Here is a 15,423-nt window from a genome sequence, read left to right as displayed (position 1 = left end):
CTTTTTCTCAGACAGCTGCCTACTCAAACGAACCCGTTTCCCATCTCAGCTTTCTGCCCTGCTATTCTCTGTAGCATTCAAAAAGTTCTCTTGGGATCTTGTTTCATCAGGAGCAGTGAACGTCACAGGCTCCGATAATCCAAAATTTGACAGGAGAATTCAGAACGATGAGCAAGATCTTGGGATAAGAACATCAAACAAGCCCTGCTGGATCAGACCAGTGAGGGTCCATCTAGTTCAACATCCTGTCTCACCCAGTAGCCAACCAATTCCTCTGGAGGGTCCACAACAGGGCAGATAGGCCGAGGCCTTCCCCTGAGAAGAACATCAGAAGAGCCCTGCTGGATCAGACCAGTGAGGGTCCATCTAGTCCAGCCTCCTGTCTCACACAGTGGCCAACCAGTTCTTCTGAAGGGCCTATAACAGGGCAGAGAGGCCGAGGCCTTCCCCTGAGAAGAACATCAGAAGAGCCCTGCTGGATCAGACCAGTGAGGGTCCATCTAGTCCAGCCTCCTGTTTCACACAGTGGCCAACCAATTCCTCTGGAGGGTCAACAACAGGGCGGAGAGGCCGAGGCCTTCCCCTGAGAAGAACATCAGAGGAGCCCTGCTGGATCAGACCAGGGAGGGTCCATCTAGTCCAGCATCCTGTCTCACCCAGTGGCCAACCAATTCCTCTGGATGGCCCACAACAGGTATGAGAGGCAGAGGCCTTCCCTTGATGTTGCCTCCTAGCTCTGGGATTCAGAGGCTTAGTGCCTCTGAATGTGGAGGTTCTCCTCAGCCACCATAGCTAGTAGCCATTGACAGACCTCTCCTCTATGTATCTGTCTAATCCCCTTTTAAAGCTGGTTATCTCTGTGGTCATCCCTACATCCTCTGGCAGTGAATACCACAGCTAAAGCCCTCGCTGTGTAAAGCAGTATTTCCTCTTGTACATTCTGAATCTGCCTCCTATCAGGATCATTGGATGCCTTCCAGTTCTCATCTTTCGGGAGAGGGAGAAAAATTCCTCCTCGTTGACTCTCTCCACCCCGTACCTAAGTCATGGGTTTTCAGCAGGAGCTGCTCAAGATTTTGCCAGCTCTCACTCAGGGAATTCCCCTAGCAGGTCAGAGCCCGACATGTTTATATCCTGCCGCACTGCCTGCAACTCCTGTCTCAGATGTTCAAAAAAAGATCCAAGTAGAGACCCCTCCGCTATGAGATGTCAGTGTCCTAGGCTCGGATCTCTGGCCTTTCATTCTCCTAAATAGCCTCGTGACTAAGGTGGAAAGCCCAGAACGCTTGGCCTCTGGCGGAAGGGCTCTTCTGCACAGCTGCTGGCTATGCACACTTCTCTCAGTGCCCTGTTCCTGGACTATGTAGCTGCTTTGGGGTTAGTCGATTGACAGGGACAGCCTCATCAGAAAGGGTCTCTGCCCCAAGTAGGAACAGAACCCCTTCCCACCGAAGGAACTACATTTCCAAAATGGCGATTTGGCCCATCGCCCCTTCGTTTTCTGTCCAGCAGTGGGGCTCGATTAATCACGGGTCAATCGAGAAGGTTCTGTACCTGGCTTGGTTTTGCACTAAATAAAGAAGTCATGTGCCCACTCGCAAAGGCTGTGCAGCGCTTCCTGCGTCTTTACGGCCAATTTGCGCCACCCAAGACAGTTAGGAATTCGACGTGGTATTTGGGCTGGCACGTGTTGAAACTGTTGGGCGAAGGCGCAGGGAGGGGCAGACCTGTAGGCATGACCTATGATTCGGACGCTGCTTTGTGCACTGAAACACAACAGGTGGACCGGCAAGGGACGTGGATTTTACAAAGTTAACTTGCAAGCAAGTTGGTGGAGTGAAACTGGTCGCTAAAGAGACAGCAGCCCTCGTATCAACCACTCTGGCTCCCCCTTGAGTCACTGGCATGCTGTGGGAGCATCCAGTCCGAGCAAAAGGATTTGGAACTATCTTTCGCCTTCTGTACAGACGTTCTCCCCTTTGTGAACCGAGTACGCGATGAAATGGCTGCGCAATCGATGCAATGTCTCCGCTCCTATGAATGTGTTGCTTTTCCTATGATTCGAATGGTTCTTGGCCCTGTGCTTTCCTGTTTTCTGGTGGGGTGGGGGTGGACTACTTCACAATTTTGACAAGCGCTAGCAGAGGTGGTGTGCGATGGCTTTCCTGCTTCCTATAACACAAGGGGCTCTTCCATATAATTGCCTACTCGAGTAAGCGAGGGAATGAGTTTCGGAGCAGATAATGAACTGTAAGTATGATTCCAACACCTATCTGGAAGCGAGGGAACGAGTTTCGGTGCAGATAATGAATTGTAAGTATGATTCCGACACCTATCCGCCAATACCGTTTACCATACTGTGGAAGATGAACATCTCTGTGTGTGCGTGTGTGTCTGGGGGGGGGTGAGCCTGCACGAGCGTGCACCTCTGCGCCTCCAACTCTGATTTCATTTTTCAAGCACATCAAAATAAACAAAACCAAAACCAGAAAGGAGCCAACACTTTCCCCCCCTAGGCCACCTCGAAACGTCACCCACTCTTGCCAGCGTGGCTGAAAATGGATTTTGCGAATAAAACAGGAGAAGTAGGGGACGTGAGAAGCGAAGGAAGGAAAAGCAGGGCTATTGCTCAGCATCGATAAATGACACGAAGCTATCTGGGGAAGGAGAGGAAAACAAGAGGGGAGCGAGGGAGCTTCGGGGCCGTGGTGGGGAAGCGGTTTTTTTTTTTTTTACAAAATGAACTTTTAAAAAAAGTTTTACAAATTAAATCCCTAAAGAATGCATAAAGTGACCCTTGCACTTGATTTTTGTTTTTTTTTGTTCTCGCTAACGGACTCGGTGACGTGGGACGGCCGCTCCAGCACCGATGTACGACTTGAATTGTTGCATACAATGGTTGACTCTGGATCTGAAAGTTAAAGAGAGAGAGAGAGAGTTTGGACAGAAGTTAGAAGCAGCAACACAGCAAAAGCTAAGGCTGGATTTTCATCTCTCCTGTCAAGAGCGGGGAGTGAAATCAGTCTCCCTCTCCTGCCCAGTTAACACCTTTGCTTGGAAACCAGTTTCTCAAAGCAGCAATTCTCCTAACGAGGACACTTTTTCTTTTTTTTCTTTTTGTAGAAAAAGCCCAGCAGAACTTCATTTGCATATCAGGCCAATCCCCCTGATCACCATTGTTTCACCACAGGGCTTTTTTGAGTAGAAAAGGCCCAGCAGAGTCTGAGAGCGGCCTGCAATCTCCTTTACCTTCCTCCCCCACAACAGACACCCTGTGAGGTAGATGAAGATATTGGATTATTTCCCGCCCTCCACTCCGAAGAGTCCCAGAGCAGCTCACAATCTCCTTTACCTTCCTCCCCCACAACAGACACCCTGTGAGGTAGATGAAGATATTGGATTTATATCCCGCCCTCCACTCCGAAGAGTCCCAGAGCGGCTCACAATCTCCTTTACCTTCCTCCCCCACAACAGACACCCTGTGAGGTAGATGAAGATATTGGATTTATATCCCGCCCTCGACTCCGAAGAGTCCCAGAGTGGCTCACAATCTCCTTTCCCTCCCTCCCCCACAACAGACACCCTGTGAGGTAGATGAAGATATTGGATTTATATCCCGCCCTCCACTCCGAAGAGTCCCAGAGCGGCTCACAATCTCCTTTACCTTCCTCCCCCACAACAGACACCCTGTGAGGTAGATGAAGATATTGGATTTATATTCTGCCCTCCACTCCGAAGAGTCTCAGAGCTGCTCACAATCTCCTTTCCCTTCCTCCCCCACAACAGACACCCTGTGAGGTAGATGAAGATATTGGATTTATATCCCGCCCTCCACTCCGAAGAGTCCCAGAGCGGCTCACAATCTCCTTTACCTTCCTCCCCCACAACAGACACCCTGTGAGGTAGATGAAGATATTGGATTTATATCCCGCCCTCCACTCCGAAGAGTCCCAGAGCGGCTCACAATCTCCTTTCCCTCCCTCCCCCACAACAGACACCCTGTGAGGTAGATGAAGATATTGGATTTATATCCCGCCCTCCACTCCGAAGAGTCCCAGAGTGGCTCACAATCTCCTTTCCCTCCCTCCCCCACAACAGACACCCTGTGAGGTAGATGAAGATATTGGATTTATATCCCGCCCTCCACTCCGAAGAGTCCCAGAGCGGCTCACAATCTCCTTTACCTTCCTCCCCCACAACAGACACCCTGTGAGGTAGATGAAGATATTGGATTTATATCCCGCCCTCCACTCCGAAGAGTCTCAGAGTGGCTCACAATCTCCTTTACTTTCCTCCCCCACAACAGACACCCTGTGAGGTAGATGAAGATATTGGATTTATATCCCGCCCTCCACTCCAAAGAGTCTCAGAGCAGCTCACAATCTCCTTTACCTTCCTCCCCCACAACAGACATCCTGTGAGGTAGATGAAGATATTGGATTTATATCCCGCCCTCCACTCCGAAGAGTCTCAGAGCAGCTCACAATCTCTTTTACCTTCCACCCCCACAACAGACATCCTGTGAGGTAGATGAAGATATTGGATTTATATCCCGCCCTCCACTCCGAAGAGTCTCAGAGCGGCTCACAATCTCCTTTCTCTTCCCCTCCCCCTCACAACAGACACCCTGTGAGGTAGATGAAGATATTGGATTTATATCCTGCCCTCCACTCTAAAGAGTCTCAGAGCGGCTCACAATCTCCTTTCCCTCCCCCCCCCCCCACAACAGACACCCTGTGAGGTAGATGAAGATATTGGATTTATATCCTGCCCTCCACTCTGAAGAGTCACAGAGCGGCTCACAATCTCCTTTCCCTTCCTCCCCCACAACAGACACCCTGTGAGGTAGATGAAGATATTGGATTTATATCCCGCCCTCCACTCCGAAGAGTCTCAGAGCGGCTCACAATCTCTTTTCCCTTCCTCCCCTACAACAGACACCCTGTGAGGTAGATGAAGGTATTGGATTTATATCCTGCCCTCCACTCTGAAGAGTCTCAGAGCGGCTCACAATCTCTTTTCCCTTCCTCCCCTACAACAGACACCCTGTGAGGTAGATGAAGATATTGGACATATGCTGCCCTCCACTCCGAAGAGTCTCAGAGCGGCTCACAATCTCCTTTCCCTCCCTCCCCCACAACAGACACCCTGTGAGGTGGGTGGGGCTGGAGAGGGCTCTCAGAGTAGCTGCCCTTACAAGGACAATCTCTGCCAGAGCTATGGCTGACCCAAGGAGCGTGGGAGTGGCATGAGGCTGGTGGGAAATCGGTCTTGTTCCGTCGACGGCTTCCAGGACGAGATACAGAAACCCCCTTTTTTTCCTCGGGACACATGACGCTTCGACCTGCCTAGAAATAACCGTCCCGGGCACGGCGCTCCTCCCTCCCCTCTCCCCACTTCAGTAATTTATCCCCGCCCCCCACTTACGTGGATTGGCCAATGAGATTACCAATGTGGAGGTACGTAGCTGTAGGCAGGGGCCCCCTGAGCCCTGTACGTTGGCACCGAGACGGGATGTGCGCCGATGGCGGTGTGCTGCGGGGTGGTCAACAGAGTGCCTGGAAGAGGGGGGGAAGAATATGAACATATGAAGCTGCCTTATACTGAATCAGACCCTTGGTCCATCAAAGTCAGTATTCTCTTCTCAGACTGGCAGCGGCTCTCCAGGGTCTCAAGCTGAGGTTTTTCACACCTATTTGCCTGGACCCTTTTTTGGAGATGCTGGGGATTGAACCTGGGACCTTCTGCTTCCCAAGCAGGTGCTCTACCACTGAGCCAATCAGGAGGGACGCCAGCAAACACCCTGGCCACTCATCTTTTATCCTTGTAGATTAAATCGATAGACCACCCCCGAGGACAGGCTCCGAGCAGGTGATGTCAGTTGTAAAACATTCAACTAAGGCGCAACCATAATAACTACCTTTAAATACCATAAAACGCATAATAAATAGAGACATCCTACTATACAGCTAAAAGATGGCGTAAAACAGGGGTGGCCAAACTTGCTTGATGTAAGAGCCACACAGACGAAACGTCAGATGTCTGAGCGCTGCGAGACGTGAACGTCAGATGTTTGCGGGAAGGCGGGAGGAAGGGATATGGGGAAGGAGTAGGGAGAGGTGGAAAGAAAGCAACTTTAACTTTAAATGGAATCTCCAAGCTGTCAGGAAAGAAAGAAGGGAAGGGGGGGAGGGAAGGAGGAAGGTGGAAAGAAAGCAACTTTGACTTTAAATGTATTTTCCAAGCTCCCAGGAAGGGAGGGAGGGAGGGAGGAAAGGGGGAGGGAGCGGTGGAAAGAAAGCAACTTTAACTTTAAATGTATTCTCCAAGCTTCCGGGAAGGAAGGGAAGGACAGAGGAAGGGAGGGAGGAAGGGAGGGAAGGAGGGAGGAAAGGGGGAGGGAGAGGTGGAAAGAAAGCAACTTTAACTTTAAATGTATTCTCCAAGCTCCCAGGAAGGAAGGGAGGTAGAAGGGAGGAAGGAAAGGGGGAGAGAGAGGTGGAAAGAAAGCAACTTTAGCTTTAAATGTATTCTCCAAGCTCCCAGGAATGGAGGGAGGGAGGAAGGAAAGGGGGAGGGAGAGGTGGAAAGAAAGCAACTTTAACTTTAAATGTATTCTCCAAACTGCCAGGAAGGGAGGGAAGGACGGAGGGAGGGAGGAAGGGAGGGAAAGAGGAAGAGAGGGAGGGAGGAAAGAGGAAGAGAGAGGTGGAAAGAAAGCAACTTTTACTTTAAATGTATTTTCCAAGCTGCCAGGAAGGAAGGGAAGGACAGAGGGAGGGAGGAAGGAAGGGAAAGAGGGAGGGAGTAAAGGGGGAGGTGGAAAAAAGCAACTTTAAATGTATTCTCCAAGTTCCCAGGAAGGAAGGGAGGGAGGAAGGAAGTTGGGGAAGGGGGGAGAGAGGTGGAAAGAAAGCAACTTTAACTTTAAATGCATTCTCCAAAGCTGCCAGCTGCCTTGTTGTGAAGAAGTTATTTAAAGATACAAATGCTGGCCAAAAGGGCCGTGGGGGCTTCGAGAGCCACACAATATGTGTGAAAGAGCCACATGTGGCTCCCGAGCTACAGTTTGGCCACCCCTGGCGTAAAATCTCAGGGGGAACAAGGGATAGTTATCTGATGAGATGGGAAGGGGAGGGAGGGGGGAAAGGGAGAGGGGGAGAATCGGCTTTAATTCTTTTTAATGCTTTTAAAGCTTTCACGAGCGCAGCCTGTGCTGAGCCAAGATCCCTCAAGGACTGAGCTGTTCCCTTGCAACAGACGGGGCTCGGAGGTTTTCGCATGAGCCAGCTGGGGGCACCAACACCACAGATAACACTCTGCAAGGCAGTTTACCCGTGGTGCTCCTCCAAGAACGCAGAGAGAGTGGCTCCAGTTTCTTGGCCTTCACTGCTATCAATTTCCTCCTTACAGTGTAGATACTGAAGATGTTGGATTTATATCCCGCCCTATACTCCGAATCTCAGAGTCTCAGAGCGGGTCACAATCTCCTTTACCTTCTTCCTCCACAACAGATGCCCCGTGAGGTGAGTGGGGCTGAGAGAGCTCTGACAGCAGCTGCCCTTTCAAGGACAACTCTGCAAGAGCTCTGACTAACCCAAGACATTCCAGCAGCTGCAAGCGGAGGAGTGAGGAATCAAACCCGGTTCTCCCAGATAAGAGTTCATGAAAAGAAGAATTGCAGATTTATACCCCGCCCTTCTCTCTGAATCAGAGACTCAGAGTGGCTTACAATCTCCATTATCTTCTCCCCTCACAATAGACACCCTGTGAGGTGGGTGGGGCTGAGAGAGCTCTCTCAGAAGCTGCCCTTTCAAGGACAGCTCTGCGAGAGCTCTGGCTGACCCAAGGCCATTCTAGCAGGTGCAAGTGGAGGAGTGGGGAATCAAACCCGGTGCTCCCAGACAGGAGTCTGCACACTTAACCACTACACCGAACCAGCTCTCTGTAAGCGGAGTCCCTCAGCATTTTTGAGCCTAGGGGCACCTTTGGGGTTCTGACACAAGGCCGTGGGCGGAGTCACAAAATGGCCATCATGGGAGGTGGAGCCAAATGCAAAGGAAGCCCAAGCACAGAGGACATGAGCGTTTTTATATTTGCTGGGAAAGAGGAGCGAGAGCTCCACCCGCAAAGTCCCCAGATATTTCTTAAATTGGACCTGGCAACCCAAACGTAGCTCCAAGGATCACGCAGACATTATTGCAAGGGAATGCAAACTTTCCAAGCCTGTGAGCCCCTTAGGAATTTTGGAAGCCACCCCAAAATGGCTTCCCCGGGAGGGGGAGGAGCCAAACTAAAATGGCTGCCTCAGGAGGCGGAGCCAAACACAAGACCTTCCTCCTTGTTTTGCTACAAAATCACCGAAGAGGGAACAAAAGAACCAAAGGGAACATAGGCGAGGGGGGAGAGAGAACAGTAGCTCCTTTGCGTATTAGGCCACACCCCTTGATGTAGTCAATCCTCCTGGAGCTTACAGTGGGCCCTGGAATAAGAGCCCTTTAAGTTCCTGGAGGATTGGCTACATCAGGGGTCGTGGCCTAATATGCAAAGGAGCTCTTGATGGGGGGGGGGGGGGAAGCCCCGACAACTCCTGACTCACAATGGCTCCAGCCGTTTTCTGAGTAGTTCAGCAGGTGCCGGAGAAGGAACAGTGGCCCTTTGGTGTAAAACAGGGCGGGCCAAACTTGCTTAATATAAGAGACACATAGAATAAACATAAGATGTTTGAGAGCTGCAAGACAGGAACATCAGATGACAGAGGGAGGGAGGGAAGGAGGGAAGGAAAAAGGGAAGGAGGGAGGGAAGGAAGGAGAAAAGGAAGAAGGGAAGGAAGGAGGGAAGGAAGGAAGGAAGGAAGGAAGGAAGGAAGGAAGGAAGGAAGGAAGGAAGGAAGGAAGGAAGAAGGGAAGGAGGGAGGGAGGGAAGGAGAAAAGGAAGAAGGGAAGGAAGGAGGGAAAGAAAGGAAAGGAAGAAGGGAAGGAAGAAGGGAAGGAAGGAAGGAGGGAAGGAAGGAAGAAGGGAGGGAAGGAAGGTGGGAAGGAAGAAGGGAAGGAGGGAGGGAGGAAGGGAGGCAGGCAGGAAGGAAGGAAGGAGGAAAGGAAGAAGGGAAGGAGGGAGGGAGGGAAGGAGGGAGTTAGGAAGGCGGGAAGGAAGAAGGGAAAGAGGGAGGGAAGGAGGGAGGGAGGGATGAAAGGAAGGAAGGAAGGAGGGAGGGAAGGAAGGAAGGAGAGAAGGAAAGAGGGAGGGAGGGAAGGAAAGAGGGAAGAAGGGAGGGCAGGAAGGAGGGAGGGAGGGAAGGAAGGAAGAAATATGTGGAAAGGAGGAGAGGGAGGTGGAAAGAAAGCAACTTTCACTTTACATGTAACCATATTCTATTGCAAGAGTCACGAAAGCAGTTGTTCTTGCCCTCCAGTTCTCACCTGCCGACATTGCCATGGTGGTCCCAGCGACCATTCCCATGGCGACGCCGTTGGTTCTGGGGGCAGCCACGGGAGCCGGATAGATCGCCGAAGGGATGCTGTTTGGCTGGACCACGGTGGTGTGATGGATGACATGAGGCTGCGCTGCATACACCGGCTGCGTGTAATACGCTCCCTGCGGGGAAGTGCGGAGAGAGACCGCGTCATCAGCAGAGAGCTCTTGCAAAACAAAAATCCAGCCGTGCGTGCTTTCAGTTATTTATATTCCGAGATATCGATTAAAAAACTCATGAATGACATTGCACGGAAAATAAGAGAGAGAGAAACTCCTTCCCCCCGTCCCGAAATTATAGTTAAATAATAGACAGAGGAATTCACCAAAAGCACAACCGAATAAAAAGGTCTTCACCTTGTGCCTCAGTGCCAATATATGGAGGTGCCATCCAGGGAGGAAGGGAGGGCCATTCCAGAGATTGGGGGCCACGACTGACAAGGCCCTGCCCCTCCTAATCTCCACCTGCCTCATCTGTGATGGTGGAAGATTCCATCTAGTCCCACTGAGGCCTTCTCTTGATAGGAACATCATAACAGCCCTGCTGGATCAGACCAGGGAGGGTCCATCTAGTCCAGCCTCCTGTCTTATATAGTGGCCAGCCAGTTCCTGTGGAGATCCAGCAACAAGGCAGAGAGGCCGAGGCCTTCCCCTGAGAAGAACATCAGAAGAGCCCTGCTGGATCAGGGACGGCCCATCTAATCCAGCCTCCTGTCTCATGCAGTGGCCAACTAGTTCCTCTGGAGGGTCAAATGAACAGGGCAGAGAGGCCGAGGCCTTCCCCTGAAGAGAACATCAGAAGAGCCCTTCTGGGTCAGACCAGGGAGGATCCATCTAGTCCTGCCTCCTGACTCACACAGTGGCCAGCCAGTTCCTCTGGAGGGCCAACAACAGGGCAGAGAGGCCGAGGCCTTCCCCTGAGAAGAACATCAGAAGAGCCCTGCTGGGTCAGACCAGGGAGGGTCCATCTAGTCCAGCCTCCTGTCTTATATAGTGGCCAGCCAGTTCCTGTGGAGATCCAGCAACAAGGCAGAGAGGCCGAGGCCTTCCCCTGAGAAGAACATCAGAAGAGTCCTGCTGGATCAGGGACGGCCCATCTAATCCAGCCTCCTGTCTCATGCAGTGGCCAACTAGTTCCTCTGGAGGGTCAAATGAACAGGGCAGAGAGGCCGAGGCCTTCCCCTGAGAAGAACATCAGAAGAGTCCTTCTGGGTCAGACCAGGGAGGATCCATCTAGTCCTGCCTCCTGACTCACACAGTGGCCAGCCAGTTCCTCTGGAGGGACAACAACAGGGCAGAGAGGCCGAGGCCTTCCCCTGAGAAGAACATCAGAAGAGCCCTGCTGGGTCAGACCAGGGAGGGTCCATCTAGTCCAGCCTCCTGTCTTATATAGTGGCCAGCCAGTTTCTATGGAGATCCAGCAACAAGGCAGAGAGGCCGAGGCCTTCCCCTGAGAAGAACATCAGAAGAGTCCTGCTGGATCAGGGACGGCCCATCTAATCCAGCCTCCTGTCTCATGCAGTGGCCAACTAGTTCCTCTGGAGGGTCAAATGAACAGGGCAGAGAGGCCGAGGCCTTCCCCTGAGAAGAACATCAGAAGAGCCCTTCTGGGTCAGACCAGGGAGGATCCATCTAGTCCTGCCTCCTGTCTCACACAGTGGCCAGCCAGTTCCTCTGGAGGGCCAACAACAGGGCACAGAGGATGAGGCCTTCCCCTGATAAGAATCAAATAAGCGCCTTGCTGGATCAGACCAGTGGTCGACGGTTAGAACGGATAAAACGAAGTCCTTCTTCACCCCAAGGGTGATTGACACATGGAATTCACAGGAGGTGGCGATGGCTGCAAGCATAGGCAGCTTCAAGAGGGGATTGGATAAGCACCTGGAGCAGAGGTCCATCAGTGGTTCTTAGCCACAGGGTATTGATGGAACTCTCTGTCTGGGGCAGTGATGCTCTGTATTCTTGGTGCTTGGGAGGGGGCACAGTGGGAGAGCTTCCAGTGTCCTGGCCCCACTGATTGACCTCCTAATGGCACTTGGGTTTTTTGGCCACTGTGTGACACAGAGTGTTGGACAGGATGGGCCATTGGCCTGACCCAACATGGCTTCTCTTATGTTCTTCTGTCTGGGGCAGTGAGTCTCTGTCCTCTTGGTGCTTGCGGGGGCCAATAGTGGGAGGGCTTCTCGTGTCCTGGCCCCACTGGTGGACCTCCTGATGGCATCTGGGTTTTTTGGCCATTGTGTGACACAGTGTTGGACTGGATGGGCCACTGGCCTGATCCAACATGGCTTCTCTTATGTCCTTATTCTTCTCCAGGTATCTCACAAGCTGGACTTGCAGACTCTATGTGTCAGCTAAGGAACACACCAGTAAAAAACAAAAATTCTCCCTCAGGGGTCTGCAACCTTTCTCAGCCTGTGGGCACCCTGTTCCGCACCCCAGCTCCACCTGGTCTTAATTGATGGTCTAGGGAGAGAGTTTATAAGAGGCACAATTCCGGAGCAGAAAAGACCTCGTTTCTTGCGGCCGCTCTATTTTTGAGAAGGGGGGGGGACACAGTGCTCTCTGGAGATGGCAGCAACTGTCCTGGAGGTTTCTTTGGGAGAAAGCAGTCTCTTAATTACTCCAGTCCCAGACCATTGAAAATGTTAACGTTAACAATCTGAGCGGCGTGATTCTTCTACGTGCTGTTGACCGAGCTTCAATTTATTAACTCTCGTCGGACGTTTTAACCACCTCCAAGTGTCTGTTCCTCATGGCCACTGAGCTATTTGACTTTGGTGAAAAGGAGAGCGAGAGATGCCGACCGCATACTGATGATGACCTTACTCCCCAGTTCCTCGAGGACCTCGGACAATTTTGTGCATGTATTATGAAGGCGAGAGAGATTTAAACAAATGGTGCTATAAAAAACTATATAGTGTGGCATGAGAACATAAGAACTTAAGGAAAGCCTTGCAGCCCATCTCGTCCAGCAACCAGTCTCATGCAGGGCCAACCAGTTCTTCTGGAGGGCTAACAACAGGGCACAGAGGCCGAGGCCTTCCCCTGAGAAGAACCTCAGAAGCGCCCTGCTGGGTCAGACCAGGGAGGGTCCATCTAGTCCAGCCTCCTGTCTCACTCAGGGGCCAGCCAGTTCCTCTGGAGGGCCAACAACAGGGCACAGAGGCCGAGGCCTTCCCCTGAGAAGAACCTCAGAAGAGCCCTGCTGGGTCAGACCAGGGAGGGTCCATCTAGTCCAGCCTCCTGTCTCACTCAGGGGCCAGCCAGTTCCTCTGGAGGGCCAACAACAGGGCACAGAGGCCGAGGCCTTCCCCTGAGAAGAACCTCAGAAGAGCCCTGCTGGATCAGACCAGTGAGGGTCCATCTAGTCCAGCCTCACACAGGGGCCAACCAGTTCCTCTGGAGGGTCAACAACAGGGCAGAGAGGCCGAAGCCTTCCCCTGAGAAGAACATCAGAAGAGTCTTGCTGGGTCAGACCAGGGAGGGTCCATCCAGTCCAGCCTCCTTTCTCACAGAGAGGTCAACCAGTTCCTCTGGAGGGCCAACAACAGGGCAGAGAGGCTGAGGCCTTCATAAGAACAACCGAAGAGCTGGATCAAACCAGTGAGGGTCCATCTAGTTTAGCATCCTGCCTCACAAAGAGGCCAACCAGTTCCTCTGGAGTTCCTCCTCTCAGCTCTTCCTAGCAGCACCGTCTGGAGGTGATGGTAGGCATGGGACCACAAGAACTTCCATGGCTCCCACAAGGATACTGCTGAGAGACCGGGGTGGGAGGTGGGGGTGGGAACCCATAAGACAACTCTCTCTCTCTTTCTGTTGCTCTCCTAACACAGTCAGATTGACCACAGAGACTCAAGGCATGTTACATGGAATAATAATAATAATTATTATTATTGGAGGAGGAGGATTGCATTTATACTCCTCCCTTCATTCCCTGAAAGAGTCGGACAGTGGCTTACAATCTCCTTCCCTTCCTCTTCCCACAACCGACACCTTGAGGAAGCTGGGGCTGGGAGAGCTCTGAGAGAACAGCTCCAAGAGAACTGTGACTGACCCAAGGTCACCCAGTTGGCTGCATGTGGAGGAGGCGTGGGGAATGAAGCCCAGGTCTCCAGATTACACTCTGCTGCTCTTAACCAATACACCAAAATGGCTTTCAAGATCTCTTAAGTGACCAATGGGACTCAGTTACTGAATACCGTGGCCACCCATAGCATCAGTAAAGGTAAAGGTAGTCCCCTGTGCAAGTACCAGTCGCTTCTGACTCTGTGGGTGACGTTGCATCATGACGTTTTCAGGGCAGACTTTTTTATGGTGTGGTTTGCCATTGCCTTCCCCAGTCATCTCCACTTTCCCCCCAGGAAGCCGGGGACTCATTTGACCGACCTCGGAAGGAAGGAAGGTTGAGTCAACCTCGAGCCGGCTACCTGAACCCAGCTTCCGCCATGATCGAATGCAGTTCGCGAGCAGAGCTTAGGACTGCAGTACTGCAGCTTTACAAGATGATGCATGGGATGGAGAAAGAAGTAGAGAAAGAAGTACTTTTCTCCCTTTCTCACCATACCAGAACTCGTGGGCATTCGATGAAATTGCTGAGCAGTCAGGTCAAAACGGATAAAAGGAAGTCCTTCTTCACCCAAAGGGTGATTAACATGTGGAATTCACTGCCACGGGAGGCGGCGGCTACAAGCATAGCCAGCTTCAAGAGGGGATTGGATAAAAATATGGAGCAGAGGTCCATCAGTGGCTATTAGCCACAGTGTTTATATATATGTATGTGTGTGTGTGTGTGTGTGTATTTGGCCGCTGTGTGACACAGAGTGTAGGACTGGATGGGCCATTGGCCTGATCCAACAGGGCTGCTCTGATGTTCTTATGTGACACAGAGTGTAGGACTGGATGGGCCATTGGCCTGATCCAACACGGCTTCTCTTATGTTCTTATGTGACACAGAGTGTTGGACTGGATGGGCCATTGGCCTGATCCAACATGGCTTCTCTTATGTTCTTATGTGACACAGACTGTTGGACTGGATGGGCCACTGGCATAATCCAACGTGTCTTCTCTTATGTGACACAGAGTGTTGGACTGGATGGGCCATAGGCCTGATCCAACACGACTTCTCTTATGTTCTTATGTGACACAGAGTGTTGGACTGGAGGAGCGATTGCCCTGATCCAACATGGCTTCTCTTATGTTCTTATGTGACACAGAGTGTTGGACTGGAGGGGCCATTGTCCTGATCCAACAGGGCTTCTCTTCTGTTCTTAGGTGACACAGAGTGTTGGACTGGAAGGCCATTGGCCTGATCCAACAGGGCTTCTCTTCTGTTCTTATGTGACACAGAGTGTTGGACTGGATGGGCCACTGGCCTGATCCAACAGGGCTTCTCTTATGTTCTTATGTGACACGGAGTGTTGACTGGAGGGGCCATTGGCCTGATCCAACATTGCTTCTCTTATGTTCTTACCCATCTAACCTTTCAGGATCCTAGTTTATTTTTTTAAAAAAAGGTTTTGCCCCCCCCCCTCTTTCTTTCCCCAGTGTCGGGACTGGAACCCGCAACCCTTCCGCCTGCCAAGCAGATGCTCCGCCAATGAACCACAATCCCCCCTCTCCCTCCTCCGATGTGGATGCACACCTGGGCATACAGGTTCTGCTGCGGGTAGGCACTTCGGATGGGGTACATCGCGGTTTGGTAGGGGTTTGGAGACGGCGAATAAGGAGGTGGCGCGCTGTTGCTCTGGGTGGGCGGGACCTTGTAGGGCGTTCCGGCGGTGTACCCTGCGGAGAAGACAAGAAGCAAAAAAAACACACACACACACATTAGGGAGAGCCACGCAACCACCCCCAACTGCATCTTCACCAGTCCGATTCCAAGCGACAATGTGAATCCTGCAAATATTCAGACCCTGGGCACGATCCAGAGCTAAGCCTCCCTGCGCGAGA

The 15,423-nt window shown here is 51.8% G+C and overlaps 1 protein-coding gene across 2 annotated transcripts in view; it reads right to left on the bottom strand.

Annotated features, from left to right (window-relative positions):
- Positions 1-2,720: 2,720 nt before the first annotated feature.
- Positions 2,721-15,423, bottom strand: part of FAM168A (family with sequence similarity 168 member A) — a 64,149-nt gene continuing 51,446 nt past the window's right edge. For both annotated transcript variants that reach the window (XM_060263972.1, XM_060263971.1), the window contains 4 exons: positions 15,116-15,258; positions 9,420-9,594; positions 5,428-5,558; positions 2,721-2,911 (listed from right to left, as the gene is read on the bottom strand). In XM_060263972.1, the coding sequence (XP_060119955.1) occupies positions 5,446-5,558; positions 9,420-9,594; positions 15,116-15,258 (431 nt within the window). In that variant the 3' untranslated portion in view covers positions 2,721-2,911; positions 5,428-5,445. The remainder of the gene's footprint in view (positions 2,912-5,427; positions 5,559-9,419; positions 9,595-15,115; positions 15,259-15,423) is intronic.

The sequence above is a fragment of the Heteronotia binoei genome, unplaced genomic scaffold (assembly GCF_032191835.1).
Source record: "Heteronotia binoei isolate CCM8104 ecotype False Entrance Well unplaced genomic scaffold, APGP_CSIRO_Hbin_v1 ptg001531l, whole genome shotgun sequence".
In the NCBI taxonomy this organism is placed as follows: domain Eukaryota; kingdom Metazoa; phylum Chordata; class Lepidosauria; order Squamata; family Gekkonidae; genus Heteronotia; species Heteronotia binoei.
Note: the sequence above shows the minus strand (reverse complement) of the source record. Positions and strands in the feature narration are given on the sequence as shown.